Below are 15,940 nucleotides of genomic sequence, written 5' to 3'. Positions count from 1 at the left end.
CCCGTCTCTCTCCTCCCCCCCCCTCCGTCTCTCTCTCCTCCCCCCTCTCCCACTCACCCCTCCCCCCCGTCTCTCTCCTCCCCCTCACCCCCCCGTCTCTCTCCTCCCCCTCCCCCCCCGTCTCTCTCCTCCCCCTCCCCCCCCCGTCTCTCCCCTCCCCCCCCCCGTCTCTCCCCCCCCCCCCGTCTCTCTCCTCCCCCTCCCCCTCTCTCCTCCCCCTCCCCCTCTCTCCTCCCCCCCCGTCTCTCTCCTCCCCTCCCCCCCCGTCTCCCTCCCCCTCCGTCTCCCTCCCCCTCCCGTCTCTCCCCTCCCCCTCCCGTCTCTCCCCTCCCCCCCCCGTCTCTCTCCTCCCCCTCCCCCCCGTCTCTCTCCTCCCCCTCCCCCCCGTCTCTCTCCTCCCCCTCACCCCCCCCCGTCTCTCTCCTCCCCCTCACCCCCCCCGTCTCTCTCCTCCCCCTCCCCCCCCCGTCTCTCTCCTCCCCCTCCCCCCCCCCATCTCTCTCCTCCCCCTCCCCCCCCGTCTCTCCCCTCCCCCTCCCCCCCCCGTCTCTCCCCTCCCCCCCCGTCTCTCTCCTCCCCCTCCCCCCCCGTCTCTCTCCTCCCCCTCACCCCCCCGTCTCTCCCTCCCCCGTCTCTCCCTCCCCCCCCCGTCTCTCTCCTCCCCCTCCCCCCCGTCTCTCTCCTCCCCCTCACCCCCCCGTCTCTCTCCTCCCCCTCCCCCCCCCGTCTCTCTCCTCCCCCTCCCCCCCGTCTCTCTCCTCCCCCTCCCCCTCCCCCGTCCTCTCTCCTCCCCCTCCGTCTCTCCCCTCCCCCCCCGTCTCTCTCCTCCCCCTCCCCCCCCGTCTCTCCCCTCCCCCCCCCGTCTCTCCCTCCCCCCCCCCGTCTCTCTCCTCCCCCTCCCCCTCTCTCCTCCCCCCCGTCTCTCTCCTCCCCCTCCCCCCCCCCGTCTCTCCCCTCCCCCTCCCGTCTCCTCCCCTCCCCCTCCCGTCTCTCCCCTCCCCCTCCCGTCTCTCCCCTCCCCCCTCCCGTCTCTCTCCTCCCCCTCCCCCCCCCCGTCTCTCTCCTCCCCCTCCCCCCCCGTCTCTCTCCTCCCCCTCCCCCCCCCCCCGTCTCCCTCCTCCCCCTCCCCCCCCCCGTCTCTCCCCCCCCGTCTCTCTCCTCCCCCTCCCCCCCCCGTCTCACTCCTCCCCCTCCCCCCCCCCGTCTCCCTCCCTCCCCCTCCCCCCCCGTCTCTCCCCCCCCGTCTCTCTCCTCCCCCTCCCCCCCCCGTCTCACTCCTCCCCCTCCCCCCCCCCCCGTCTCCCTCCTCCCCCTCCCCCCCCGTCTCTCTCCTCCCCCTCCCCCCCCTCCTCCCCCTCCCCCCCCTCCCCCCCCGTCTCTCTCCCTCCCCCCTCCCCCCCCCCTCCCCCCCCGTCTCTCTCCTCCCCCTCCCCCCCTCCTCCTCCCCTCCCCCCCCCTCCCCCCCGTCTCTCTCCTCCCCCTCCCCCCCCCGTCTCTCTCCTCCCCCTCCCCCCCCCGTCTCTCTCCTCCCCCTCCCCCCCCGTCTCTCCCCTCCCCCCCCCCGTCTCTCTCCTCCCCCCCGTCTCTCTCCTCCCCCTCCCCCCCCCCGTCTCTCTCCTCCCCCTCCCCCCCCGTCTCTCTCCTCCCCCTCCCCCCCCCGTCTCTCTCCTCCCCCTCCCCCCCGTCTCTCTCCTCCCCCTCCCCCCCCGTCTCTCTCCTCCCCCTCCCCCCCCGTCTCTCTCCTCCCCCTCCGTCTCTCTCCTCCCCCTCCCCCTCCGTCTCTCTCCTCCCCCTCCCCCCCCGTCTCTCTCCTCCCCCTCCCCCCCCCGTCTCTCTCCTCCCCCTCCCCCCCCGTCTCTCTCCTCCCCCTCCCCCCCCCGTCTCTCTCCTCCCCCTCCCCCCCCCGTCTCTCTCCTCCCCCTCCCCCCCGTCTCTCTCCTCCCCCTCCCCCCCCGTCTCTCTCCTCCCCCTCCCCCCCCGTCTCTCTCCTCCCCCCCGTCTCTCTCCTCCCCCTCCCCCCCCGTCTCTCTCCTCCCCCTCCCCCCCCGTCTCTCCCCTCCCCCCCCCCGTCTCTCTCCTCCCCCCCGTCTCTCTCCTCCCCCTCCCCCCCCCCCGTCTCTCTCCTCCCCCTCCCCCCCCCGTCTCTCTCCTCCCCCTCCCCCCCCCGTCTCTCTCCTCCCCCTCCCCCCCGTCTCTCTCCTCCCCCTCCCCCCCGTCTCTCTCCTCCCCCTCCCCCCCCGTCTCTCTCCTCCCCCTCCGTCTCTCTCCTCCCCCTCCCCCTCCGTCTCTCTCCTCCCCCTCCCCCCCCGTCTCTCTCCTCCCCCTCCCCCCCCGTCTCTCTCCTCCCCCTCCCCCCCCGTCTCTCTCCTCCCCCTCCCCCCCCCGTCTCTCTCCTCCCCCTCCCCCCCCCGTCTCTCTCCTCCCCCTCCCCCCCGTCTCTCTCCTCCCCCTCCCCCCCGTCTCTCTCCTCCCCCTCCCCCCCCGTCTCTCTCCTCCCCCCCGTCTCTCTCCTCCCCCTCCCCCCCCGTCTCTCTCCTCCCCCTCCCCCCCCGTCTCTCTCCTCCCCCCCGTCTCTCTCCTCCCCCCCGTCTCTCTCCTCCCCCCCCCGTCTCTCTCCTCCCCCTCCCCCCCCCGTCTCTCTCCTCCCCCCCCCGTCTCTCTCCTCCCCCTCCCCCCCCCGTCTCTCTCCTCCCCCTCCCCCCCGTCTCTCTCCTCCCCCTCCCCCCCCGTCTCTCTCCTCCCCCCCCGTCTCTCTCCTCCCCCCTCCCCCCCCCGTCTCTCTCCTCCCCCTCCCCCCCCGTCTCTCTCCTCCCCCTCCCCCCCCCGTCTCTCTCCTCCCCCTCCCCCCCCCGTCTCTCTCCTCCCCCTCCCCCCCCCGTCTCTCTCCTCCCCCTCCCCCCCCGTCTCTCTCCTCCCCCTCCCCCCCCCGTCTCTCTCCTCCCCCCTCCCCCCCGTCTCTCTCCTCCCCCTCCCCCCCGTCTCTCTCCTCCCCCTCCCCCCCGTCTCTCCCCCCCGTCTCTCCCCCCCCCGTCTCTCCCCCCTCCCTCCTATCCCATTACCTGGTCTCAGTTGCTCCTGTCCGTATTTCAGGTATTTGTTCAGCCAATCGATGCAGATTCCCTCCAGGTAACCCTTGCGTTGTTGGTTGAACCCCGGGGTCTGGTCCCATTTATTTTTGGTGATCTCCCCCCAGCTGACGGGGGTCACCCACACCATCCTGTCCTTGTCGAAGTTGACGAAGTCCCTGCCGTCCCAGCCGTACTGCAGAAACCCGCCGGTGGTGCCGTCCTCCCGGAGCTCACAGCCGTACATCAGCTGGAACGTGTGGATCCCTGTGGATCACAGAGAGGGAGAGCCAATCACAGGGAGGGATCACAGAGAGGGGGCCAATCACAGGGAGGGATCACAGAGAGAGGGAGCCAATCACAGGGAGGGATCACAGAGAGAGGGAGCCAATCACAGGGAGGGATCACAGAGAGGGGGAGCCAATCACAGGGAGGGATCACAGAGAGGGGGCCAATCACAGGGAGGGATCACAGAGAGAGGGAGCCAATCACAGGGAGGGATCACAGAGAGGGGGGGCCAATCACAGGGAGGGATCACAGAGAGGGAGCCAATCACAGGGAGGGATCACAGAGAGGGGGCCAATCACAGGGAGGGATCACAGAGAGGGAGCCAATCACAGGGAGGGATCACAGAGGGCGATCCAGTCCCCCCCCCCCCCCCCCGGGTGATCCCCGGTCACTTACCCCCGCTCTGGTTGGTCCTGTCCGTCAGGGTCTGGATGTCGACCTTTCCCACCGCCTCCCAGCCCCGCTGGATCTGTGTCTCCCGATCCCAGTAATCCGCGTCCACATTCTCCGTGATCCAGCTCTGCCGCGGGATCATCTCCTTCCGATCACTGTCATAGTGAACAAACTCCTGCTCATCCACATAACCGACCGCCACAAACTCGGGCAATCCCGGCATCGGGCTCATCCAGGAGGAAAAATACCGCAGGGAGTGAGACACTGACACAGAGAGAGAGAGAGAGACTGTGACCAGGGAGAGCGAGCCCGGCCAGGGGAAGGATCACCCCCCGCCCCCGACCCCCGCCCCAGGCCGGGCTGAGGGGACACACCCAGCACCAGCCCATCGCCACACTGTCACATACAGCACAGACACGGCGACAACACACCAAACCAGGGGAAAACAAACACACAGACCCCGAAAGGTTAACATTCAAACACAGGGCCCCCTGTAAATAAACCCCAAAACACAGGGCCCCCTGTAAATAAACCCCAAAACACAGGGTCCCCTGTAAATAATCCCTAAAACTCAGGGCCCCCTGTAAATAAACCCCAAAACACAGGGCCCCCTGTAAATAAACCCCAAAACACAGGGCCCCCTGTAAATAAACCCCAAAACACAGACCCCCTGTAAATAAACCCCAAAACACAGAGCCCCCTGTAAATAAACCCCAAAACACAGAGCCCCCTGTAAATATACCCCAAACACAGGGCCCCCTGTAAATAAACCCAAAACACAGAGCCCCCTGTAAATAAACCCCAAAACACAGAGCCCCCTGTAAATATACCCCAAACACAGGGCCCCCTGTAAATAAACCCCAAAACACAGGGCCCCCCGTAAATAAACCCCAAAACACATAGACCCCTGTAAATAAACCCTAAAACACAGGGCCCCCTGTAAATAAACCCTAAAACACAGCGTACACTGTAAATAAACCCCAAAACACAGGGCCCCCTGTAAATAAACCCCAAACAAAGGGCCCCCTGTAAATAAACCCCAAAACACAGGGCCCCCTGTAAATAAACCCTAAAACACAGGGCCCCATGTAAATAAACCCTAAAACACAGGGCCCCATGTAAATAAACCCCAAAACACAGGGCCCCCTGTAAATAAACCCCAAAACACATAGCCCCCTGTAAATAAACCCTAAAACACAGGGCCCCCTGTAAATAAACCCTAAAACACAGGGCCCCCTGTAAATAAACCCCAAAACACAGGGCCCCCTGTAAATAAACCCCAAAACACAGAGCCCTCTGTAAATAAACCCCAAAACACAGGGCCCCCTGTAAATAAACCCCAAAACACAGGGCCCCCTGTAAATAAACCCGAAAACACAGGGCCCCCTGTAAATAAACCCCAAAACACAGGGCCCCCTGTAAATAAACCCTAAAACACAGGGCCCCCTGTAAATAAACCCCAAAACACAGGGCCCCCTGTCAATACACCCAAACACACAGGGCCCCCTGTAAATAAACCCTGAAACACAGAGCCCGCTGTAAATAAACCCCAAAACACAGAGCCCCCTGTAAATAAACCCTAAAACACAGAGCCCGCAGTAAATGAACCCTAAAGCACAGAGCCTCCTGTAAATAAACCCCAAAACACAGGGCCCCGTGTAAATAAACCCCAAAACACAGAGCCCCCAGTAAATAAACCCTAAAACACAGGGCCCCCTGTAAATAAACCCCAAAACACACAGCCCCCTGTAAATAAACCCTAAAACACACAGCCTCCTGTAAATAAACCCCAAAACATAGGGCCCCCTGTAAATAAACCCTAAAACACAGAGCCTCCTGTAAATAAACCCCAAAACACAGGGCCCCCTGTAAATAAACCCCAAAACACAGAGCCCCCTGTAAATAAACCCCAAAACACAGAACCCCTGTAAATAAACCCCTAAAACACAGAACCCCCTGTAAATAAACCCCAAAACACAGGGCCCCCTGTAAATAAACCCTAAAACACAGGGCCCCCTGTAAATAAACCCTAAAACACAGCGTACACTGTAAATAAACCCCAAAACACAGGGCCCCCTGTAAATAAACCCCAAAACACAGAGCCCCCTGTAAATAAACCCCAAAACACAGGGCCCCCTGTAAATAAACCCCAAACAAAGGGCCCCCTGTAAATAAACCCCAAAACACAGGGCCCCCTGTAAATAAACCCTAAAACACAGGGCCCCCTGTAAATAAACCCTAAAACACAGGGCCCCCTGTAAATAAACCCCAAAACACAGGGCCCCCTGTAAATAAACCCCAAAACACATAGCCCCCTGTAAATAAACCCTAAAACACAGGGCCCCCTGTAAATAAACCCCAAAACACAGGGCCCCCTGTAAATAAACCCCAAAACACAGAGCCCCCTGTAAATAAACCCCAAAACACAGGGCCCCCTGTAAATAAACCCCAAAACACAGAGCCCCCTGTAAATAAACCCCAAAACACAGAGCCCCCTGCAAATAAACCCTAAAACACACAGCCCCCTGTAAATAAACCCCAAAACACAGAGCCCCCTGTAAATAAACCCCAAAACACAGGCCCCCCTGTAAATAAACCCCAAAACACAGAGCCCCCTGCAAATAAACCCTAAAACACACAGCCCCCTGTAAATAAACCCCAAAACACAGGGCCCCCTGTAAATAAACCCCAAAACACAGGGCCCCCTGTCAATACACCCAAACACACAGGGCCCCCTGTAAATAAACCCCGAAACACAGAGCCCGCTGTAAATAAACCCCAAAACACAGAGCCCGCTGTAAATAAACCCCAAAACACAGAGCCCGCTGTAAATGAACCCCAAAACACAGGCCCCCCTGTAAATAAACCCTAAAACACAGAGCCCGCAGTAAATGAACCCTAAAACACAGAGCCTCCTGTAAATAAACCCCAAAACACAGGGCCCCCTGTAAATAAACCCCAAAACACAGAGCCCGCTGTAAATAAACCCCAAAACACAGAGCCCGCAGTAAATGAACCCTAAAACACAGAGCCTCCTGTAAATAAACCCCAAAACACAGGGCCCCCTGTAAATAAACCCCAAAACACAGAGCCCGCTGTAAATAAACCCCAAAACACAGAGCCCCCAGTAAATAAACCCTAAAACACAGGGCCCCCTGTAAATAAACCCTAAAACACAGAGCCCGCAGTAAATGAACCCTAAAACACAGAGCCTCCTGTAAATAAACCCCAAAACACAGGGCCCCCTGTAAATAAACCCTAAAACACAGGGCCCCCTGTAAATAAACCCTAAAACACAGCGTACACTGTAAATAAACCCCAAAACACAGAGCCCCCTGTAAATAAACCCCAAAACACAGGGCCCCCTGTAAATAAACCCTAAAACACAGGGCCCCCTGTAAATAAACCCTAAAACTCAGGGCCCCCTGTAAATAAACCCTAAAACTCAGGGCCCCCTGTAAATAAACCCTAACACACAGCGTACACTGTAAATAAACCCTAAAACACAGGGCCCCCTGTAAATAAACCCTAAAACACAGGGCCCCCTGTAAATAAACCCTAAAACACAGCGTACACTGTAAATAAACCCCAAAACACAGGGCCCCCTGTAAATAAACCCCAAAACACAGGGCCCCCTGTAAATAAACCCCAAAACACAGGGCCCCCTGTAAATAAACCCCAAAACACAGGGCCCCCTGTAAATAAACCCCAAAACACAGAGCCCTCTGTAAATAAACCCCAAAACACAGGGCCCCCTGTAAATAAACCCCAAAACACAGGGCCCCCTGTAAATAAACCCGAAAACACAGGGCCCCCTGTAAATAAACCCCAAAACACAGGGCCCCCTGTAAATAAACCCTAAAACACAGGGCCCCCTGTAAATAAACCCCAAAACACAGGGCCCCCTGTCAATACACCCAAACACACAGGGCCCCCTGTAAATAAACCCTGAAACACAGAGCCCGCTGTAAATAAACCCCAAAACACAGAGCCCCCTGTAAATAAACCCTAAAACACAGAGCCCGCAGTAAATGAACCCTAAAGCACAGAGCCTCCTGTAAATAAACCCCAAAACACAGGGCCCCGTGTAAATAAACCCCAAAACACAGAGCCCCCAGTAAATAAACCCTAAAACACAGGGCCCCCTGTAAATAAACCCCAAAACACACAGCCCCCTGTAAATAAACCCTAAAACACACAGCCTCCTGTAAATAAACCCCAAAACATAGGGCCCCCTGTAAATAAACCCTAAAACACAGAGCCTCCTGTAAATAAACCCCAAAACACAGGGCCCCCTGTAAATAAACCCCAAAACACAGAGCCCCCTGTAAATAAACCCCAAAACACAGAACCCCTGTAAATAAACCCCTAAAACACAGAACCCCCTGTAAATAAACCCCAAAACACAGGGCCCCCTGTAAATAAACCCTAAAACACAGGGCCCCCTGTAAATAAACCCTAAAACACAGCGTACACTGTAAATAAACCCCAAAACACAGGGCCCCCTGTAAATAAACCCCAAAACACAGAGCCCCCTGTAAATAAACCCCAAAACACAGGGCCCCCTGTAAATAAACCCCAAACAAAGGGCCCCCTGTAAATAAACCCCAAAACACAGGGCCCCCTGTAAATAAACCCTAAAACACAGGGCCCCCTTTAAATAAACCCTAAAACACAGGGCCCCCTGTAAATAAACCCCAAAACACAGGGCCCCCTGTAAATAAACCCCAAAACACATAGCCCCCTGTAAATAAACCCTAAAACACAGGGCCCCCTGTAAATAAACCCCAAAACACAGGGCCCCCTGTAAATAAACCCCAAAACACAGAGCCCCCTGTAAATAAACCCCAAAACACAGGGCCCCCTGTAAATAAACCCCAAAACACAGAGCCCCCTGCAAATAAACCCTAAAACACACAGCCCCCTGTAAATAAACCCCAAAACACAGAGCCCCCTGTAAATAAACCCCAAAACACAGGCCCCCCTGTAAATAAACCCCAAAACACAGAGCCCCCTGCAAATAAACCCTAAAACACACAGCCCCCTGTAAATAAACCCCAAAACACAGGGCCCCCTGTAAATAAACCCCAAAACACAGGGCCCCCTGTCAATACACCCAAACACACAGGGCCCCCTGTAAATAAACCCCGAAACACAGAGCCCGCTGTAAATAAACCCCAAAACACAGAGCCCGCTGTAAATAAACCCCAAAACACAGAGCCCGCTGTAAATAAACCCCAAAACACAGGCCCCCCTGTAAATAAACCCTAAAACACAGAGCCCGCAGTAAATGAACCCTAAAACACAGAGCCTCCTGTAAATAAACCCCAAAACACAGGGCCCCCTGTAAATAAACCCCAAAACACAGAGCCCGCTGTAAATAAACCCCAAAACACAGAGCCCGCAGTAAATGAACCCTAAAACACAGAGCCTCCTGTAAATAAACCCCAAAACACAGGGCCCCCTGTAAATAAACCCCAAAACACAGAGCCCGCTGTAAATAAACCCCAAAACACAGAGCCCCCAGTAAATAAACCCTAAAACACAGGGCCCCCTGTAAATAAACCCTAAAACACAGAGCCCGCAGTAAATGAACCCTAAAACACAGAGCCTCCTGTAAATAAACCCCAAAACACAGGGCCCCCTGTAAATAAACCCTAAAACACAGGGCCCCCTGTAAATAAACCCTAAAACACAGGGCCCCCTGTAAATAAACCCTAAAACACAGCGTACACTGTAAATAAACCCCAAAACACAGAGCCCCCTGTAAATAAACCCCAAAACACAGGGCCCCCTGTAAATAAACCCTAAAACACAGGGCCCCCTGTAAATAAACCCTAAAACTCAGGGCCCCCTGTAAATAAACCCTAAAACTCAGGGCCCCCTGTAAATAAACCCTAACACACAGCGTACACTGTAAATAAACCCTAAAACACAGGGCCCCCTGTAAATAAACCCTAAAACACAGGGCCCCCTGTAAATAAACCCTAAAACACAGCGTACACTGTAAATAAACCCCAAAACACAGGGCCCCCTGTAAATAAACCCCAAAACACAGGGCCCCCTGTAAATAAACCCCAAACACAGTGCCCCCTGTAAATAAACCCTAAAACACAGGGCCCCCTGTAAATAAACCCTAAAACACAGGGCCCCCTGTAAATAAACCCTAAAACACAGCGTACACTGTAAATAAACCCCAAAACACAGGGCCCCCTGTAAATAAACCCCAAAACACAGAGCCCCCTGTAAATAAACCCCAAAACACAGGGCCCCCTGTAAATAAACCCCAAACAAAGGGCCCCCTGTAAATAAACCCCAAAACACAGGGCCCCCTGTAAATAAACCCTAAAACACAGGGCCCCCTGTAAATAAACCCTAAAACACAGGGCCCCCTGTAAATAAACCCCAAAACACAGGGCCCCCTGTAAATAAACCCCAAAACACATAGCCCCCTGTAAATAAACCCTAAAACACAGGGCCCCCTGTAAATAAACCCTAAAACACAGGGCCCCCTGTAAATAAACCCTAAAACACAGCGTACACTGTAAATAAACCCCAAAACACAGAGCCCCCTGTAAATAAACCCCAAAACACAGGGCCCCCTGTAAATAAACCCCAAAACACAGAGCCCCCTGTAAATAAACCCCAAAACACAGAGCCCCCTGCAAATAAACCCTAAAACACACAGCCCCCTGTAAATAAACCCCAAAACACAGAGCCCCCTGTAAATAAACCCCAAAACACAGGCCCCCCTGTAAATAAACCCCAAAACACAGAGCCCCCTGCAAATAAACCCTAAAACACACAGCCCCCTGTAAATAAACCCCAAAACACAGGGCCCCCTGTAAATAAACCCCAAAACACAGGGCCCCCTGTAAATAAACCCCAAAACACAGGGCCCCCTGTCAATACACCCAAACACACAGGGCCCCCTGTAAATAAACCCCGAAACACAGAGCCCGCTGTAAATAAACCCCAAAACACAGAGCCCGCTGTAAATAAACCCCAAAACACAGAGCCCGCTGTAAATAAACCCCAAAACACAGAGCCCCCAGTAAATAAACCCTAAAACACAGGGCCCCCTGTAAATAAACCCTAAAACACAGAGCCCGCAGTAAATGAACCCTAAAACACAGAGCCTCCTGTAAATAAACCCCAAAACACAGGGCCCCCTGTAAATAAACCCCAAAACACAGAGCCCGCTGTAAATAAACCCCAAAACACAGAGCCCGCAGTAAATGAACCCTAAAACACAGAGCCTCCTGTAAATAAACCCTAAAACACAGAGCCTCCTGTAAATAAACCCCAAAACACAGGGCCCCCTGTAAATAAACCCTAAAACACAGGGCCCCCTGTAAATAAACCCTAAAACACAGGGCCCCCTGTAAATAAACCCTAAAACACAGGGCCCCCTGTAAATAAACCCTAAAACACAGCGTACACTGTAAATAAACCCCAAAACACAGAGCCCCCTGTAAATAAACCCCAAAACACAGGGCCCCCTGTAAATAAACCCTAAAACACAGGGCCCCCTGTAAATAAACCCTAAAACTCAGGGCCCCCTGTAAATAAACCCTAAAACACAGCGTACACTGTAAATAAACCCTAAAACACAGGGCCCCCTGTAAATAAACCCTAAAACACAGGGCCCCGTGTAAATAAACCCCAAAACACAGAGCCCCCAGTAAATAAACCCTAAAACACAGGGCCCCCTGTAAATAAACCCTAAAACACCGGGCCCGCTGTAAATAAACCCTAAAACACAGGGCCCCCTGTAAATAAACCCCAAAACACACAGCCCCCTGCAAATAAACTCTAAAACACACAGCCCCCTGTAAATAAACCCCAAAACACAGGGTCCCCTGTAAATAAACCCCAAAACACAGGGTCCCCTGTAAATAAACCCTAAAACACAGGGCCTGCTGTAAATAAACCCTAAAACACAGGGCCCCCTGTAAATAAACCCTAAAACACAGGGCCCCCTGTAAATAAACCCCAAAACACAGGGCCCCCTGTAAATAAACCCCAAAACACAGAGCCTCCTGTAAATAAACCCCAAAACACAGGGCCCCCTGTAAATAAACCCCAAAACACATAGCCCCCTGTAAATAAACCCTAAAACACAGGGCCCCCTGTAAATAAACCCTAAAACACAGGGCCCCCTGTAAATAAACCCCAAAACACAGGGCCCCCTGTAAATAAACTCCAAAACACAGGGCCCCCTGTAAATAAACTCCAAAACACAGGGCCCCCTGTAAATAAACTCCAAAACACAGGGCCCCCTGTAAATAAACCCCAAAACACAGAGCCCCCTGCAAATAAACTCTAAAACACACAGCCCCCTGTAAATAAACCCCAAAACACAGGGTCCCCTGTAAATAAACCCCAAAACACAGGGTCCCCTGTAAATAAACCCTAAAACACAGGGCCTGCTGTAAATAAACCCTAAAACACAGGGCCCCCTGTAAATAAACCCCAAAACACAGAGCCTGCTGTAAATAAACCCTAAAGCACAAAGTACCCTATAAATAAACACTAAAATGCAGAGGCCCCACTAAATAAAACCCTAAAACACACAGTCCCTTACAAATAATCCATAAAACACCATGCCCCGTGTAAATGAACCCAAAAATGCAGAGCTCCCTGTAAATAATCCCTAAAACACACAGCTCCCTGTAAATAATCCCTAAAACCCAGGTCCCCCTGTAAATAATCCATAAAACCCAGATCCCACTGTAAATAAACCCTAAAACACACAGTCCCCTGGAAATAATCTCAAAAACACACAGCCCCCTATAAATAAACCCTAAAACACAGAGCCCCCTGGAAATAATCCGTAAAATACAGGGCCCTGTGGAAACAAACCCGAAAACCCAGGGCCCCCTGTAAAAAAATCCCTAAAACACACAATCCCCTGTAAATAAACGCTGAAACACAGGGTCGTTTGGAAATGAACACTAAAATACAGGGCACCCTGTAACTACATCCAAACAAACAGGGCTCCCTTGAAGTAAACCCTTAAAATACAGAGCCCCCCCCCCCCCTAAATAAACCCTAAAACCCAGGGCCGCCACAAATAATCCCTAAAACACACAGCCCCGAGCAAATAAACCCAAAAACACAAAGTCCCCTGTAAATAAACCCTAAAACACAGGGCCCTGTGTAAATAAACCCTAAAACACAGAAGCCCCCTGTAAATAAACCCTAAAACACAGAACCCCCTGTAAATAATCCTGAAAAGACACAGCCCCCTGGAAATTAACCCTAAAACCACAGAGCCCCCTGTAAATAAACCCCAAAACACAGGGCCCCCTGTCAATACACCCAAACACACAGGGCCCCCTGTAAATAAACCCTGAAACACAGAGCCCGCTGTAAATAAACCCCAAAACACAGAGCCCCCTGTAAATAAACCCTAAAACACAGAGCCCGCAGTAAATGAACCCTAAAACACAGAGCCTCCTGTAAATAAACCCCAAAACACAGGGCCCCGTGTAAATAAACCCCAAAACACAGAGCCCCCAGTAAATAAACCCTAAAACACAGGGCCCCCTGTAAATAAACCCTAAAACACCGGGCCCGCTGTAAATAAACCCTAAAACACAGGGCCCCCTGTAAATAAACCCCAAAACACACAGCCCCCTGTAAATAAACCCTAAAACACACAGCCTCCTGTAAATAAACCCCAAAACATAGGGCCCCCTGTAAATAAACCCTAAAACACAGAGCCTCCTGTAAATAAACCCCAAAACACAGGGCCCCCTGTAAATAAACCCCAAAACACAGAGCCCCCTGTAAATAAACCCCAAAACACAAAACCCCTGTAAATAAACCCCTAAAACACAGAACCCCCTGTAAATAAACCCCAAAACACAGAGCCCCCTGTAAATAAACCCCAAAACACAGGGCCCCCTGTAAATAAACCCCAAAACAGAGGGCCCCCTGTAAATAAACCCCAAAACACAGGGCCCCCTGTAAATAAACCCCAAAACACAGAGCCCCCTGCAAATAAACCCTAAAACACACAGCCCCCTGTAAATAAACCCCAAAACACAGGGTCCCCTGTAAATAAACCCCAAAACACAGGGTCCCCTGTAAATAAACCCTAAAACACAGGGCCTGCTGTAAATAAACCCTAAAACACAGGGCCCCCTGTAAATAAACCCCAAAACACAGAGCCTGCTGTAAATAAACCCTAAAGCACAAAGTACCCTATAAATAAACACTAAAATGCAGAGCCCCACTAAATAAAACCCTAAAACACACAGTCCCTTACAAATAATCCATAAAACACCATGCCCCGTGTAAATGAACCCAAAAATGCAGAGCTCCCTGTAAATAATCCCTAAAACACACAGCTCCCTGTAAATAATCCCTAAAACCCAGGTCCCCCTGTAAAAAATCCATAAAACCCAGATCCCACTGTAAATAAACCCTAAAACACACAGTCCCCTGGAAATAATCTCAAAAACACACAGCCCCCTATAAATAAACCCTAAAACACAGAGCCCCCTGGAAATAATCCGTAAAATACAGGGCCCTGTGGAAACAAACCCGAAAACCCAGGGCCCCCTGTAAAAAAATCCCTAAAACACACAATCCCCTGTAAATAAACGCTGAAACACAGGGTCGTTTGGAAATGAACACTAAAATACAGGGCACCCTGTAACTACATCCAAACAAACAGGGCTCCCTTGAAGTAAACCCTTAAAATACAGAGCCCCCCCCCCCCCCAAATAAACCCTAAAACCCAGGGCCGCCACAAATAATCCCTAAAACACACAGCCCCGAGCAAATAAACCCAAAAACACAAAGTCCCCTGTAAATAAACCCTAAAACACAGGGCCCTGTGTAAATAAACCCTAAAACACAGAAGCCCCCTGTAAATAAACCCTAAAACACAGAACCCCCTGTAAATAATCCTGAAAAGACACAGCCCCCTGGAAATTAACCCTAAAACCACAGAGCCCCCTGTAAATAAACCCCAAAACACAGGGCCCCCTGTCAATACACCCAAACACACAGGGCCCCCTGTAAATAAACCCTGAAACACAGAGCCCGCTGTAAATAAACCCCAAAACACAGAGCCCCCTGTAAATAAACCCTAAAACACAGAGCCCGCAGTAAATGAACCCTAAAACACAGAGCCTCCTGTAAATAAACCCCAAAACACAGGGCCCCGTGTAAATAAACCCCAAAACACAGAGCCCGCAGTAAATGAACCCTAAAACACAGGGCCCCCTGTAAATAAACCCTAAAACACAGGGCCCCCTGTAAATAAACCCTAAAACACCGGACCCGCTGTAAATAAACACTAAAACACAGGGCCCCCTGTAAATAAACCCCAAAACACACAGCCCCCTGTAAATAAACCCTAAAACACACAGCCTCCTGTAAATAAACCCCAAAACATAGGGCCCCCTGTAAATAAACCCTAAAACACAGAGCCTCCTGTAAATAAACCCCAAAACACAGGGCCCCCTGTAAATAAACCCCAAAACACAGAGCCCCCTGTAAATAAACCCCAAAACACAGAACCCCTGTAAATAAACCCCTAAAACACAGAACCCCCTGTAAATAAACCCCAAAACACAGAGCCCCCTGTAAATAAACCCCAAAACACAGGGCCCCCTGTAAATAAACCCTAAAACACAGGGCCCCCTGTAAATAAACCACAAACAAAGGGCCCCCTGTAAATAAACCCCAAAACACAGGGCCCCTGTAAATAAACCCTAAAACACAGGGCCCCCTGTAAATAAATCCTAAAACACAGGGCCCCCTGTAAATAAACCCCAAAACACAGGGCCCCCTGTAAATAAACCCCAAAACACATAGCCCCCTGTAAATAAACCCTAAAACACAGGGCCCCCTGTAAATAAACCCTAAAACACAGGGCCCCCTGTAAATAAACCCCAAAACACAGGGCCCACTGTAAATAAACCCCAAAACACAGAGCCCCCTGTAAATAAACCCCAAAACACAGGGCCCCCTGTAAATAAACCCCAAAACACAGAGCCCCCTGTAAATAAACCCTAAAACACACAGCCCCCTGTAAATAAACCCCAAAACACAGAGCCCCCTGTAAATAAACCCCAAAACACAGGCCCCCCTGTAAATAAACCCCAAAACACAGAGCCCCCTGTAAATAAACCCTAAAACACACAGCCCCCTGTAAATAAACCCCAAAACACAGG

The 15,940-nt window shown here is 53.0% G+C and overlaps 1 protein-coding gene across 1 annotated transcript in view; it reads right to left on the bottom strand.

The window, feature by feature from the left end:
• LOC122545051 (major histocompatibility complex class I-related protein 1-like) overlaps positions 1-15,940 on the bottom strand; it is a 59,301-nt gene that overhangs the window by 24,461 nt on the left and 18,900 nt on the right. Inside the window, 2 exon segments of the mRNA XM_087979761.1 lie at positions 3,060-3,332; positions 3,750-4,010. Of these exon segments, the coding sequence (XP_087835887.1) occupies positions 3,060-3,332; positions 3,750-4,010 (534 nt within the window).

Source organism: Chiloscyllium plagiosum, unplaced genomic scaffold (genome assembly GCF_037043375.1).
Source record: "Chiloscyllium plagiosum isolate Xiang-an unplaced genomic scaffold, Cpla_swu_hap1 HiC_scaffold_35, whole genome shotgun sequence".
Taxonomy (NCBI): domain Eukaryota; kingdom Metazoa; phylum Chordata; class Chondrichthyes; order Orectolobiformes; family Hemiscylliidae; genus Chiloscyllium; species Chiloscyllium plagiosum.
This window is presented reverse-complemented; position numbering and strand designations above follow the sequence as displayed.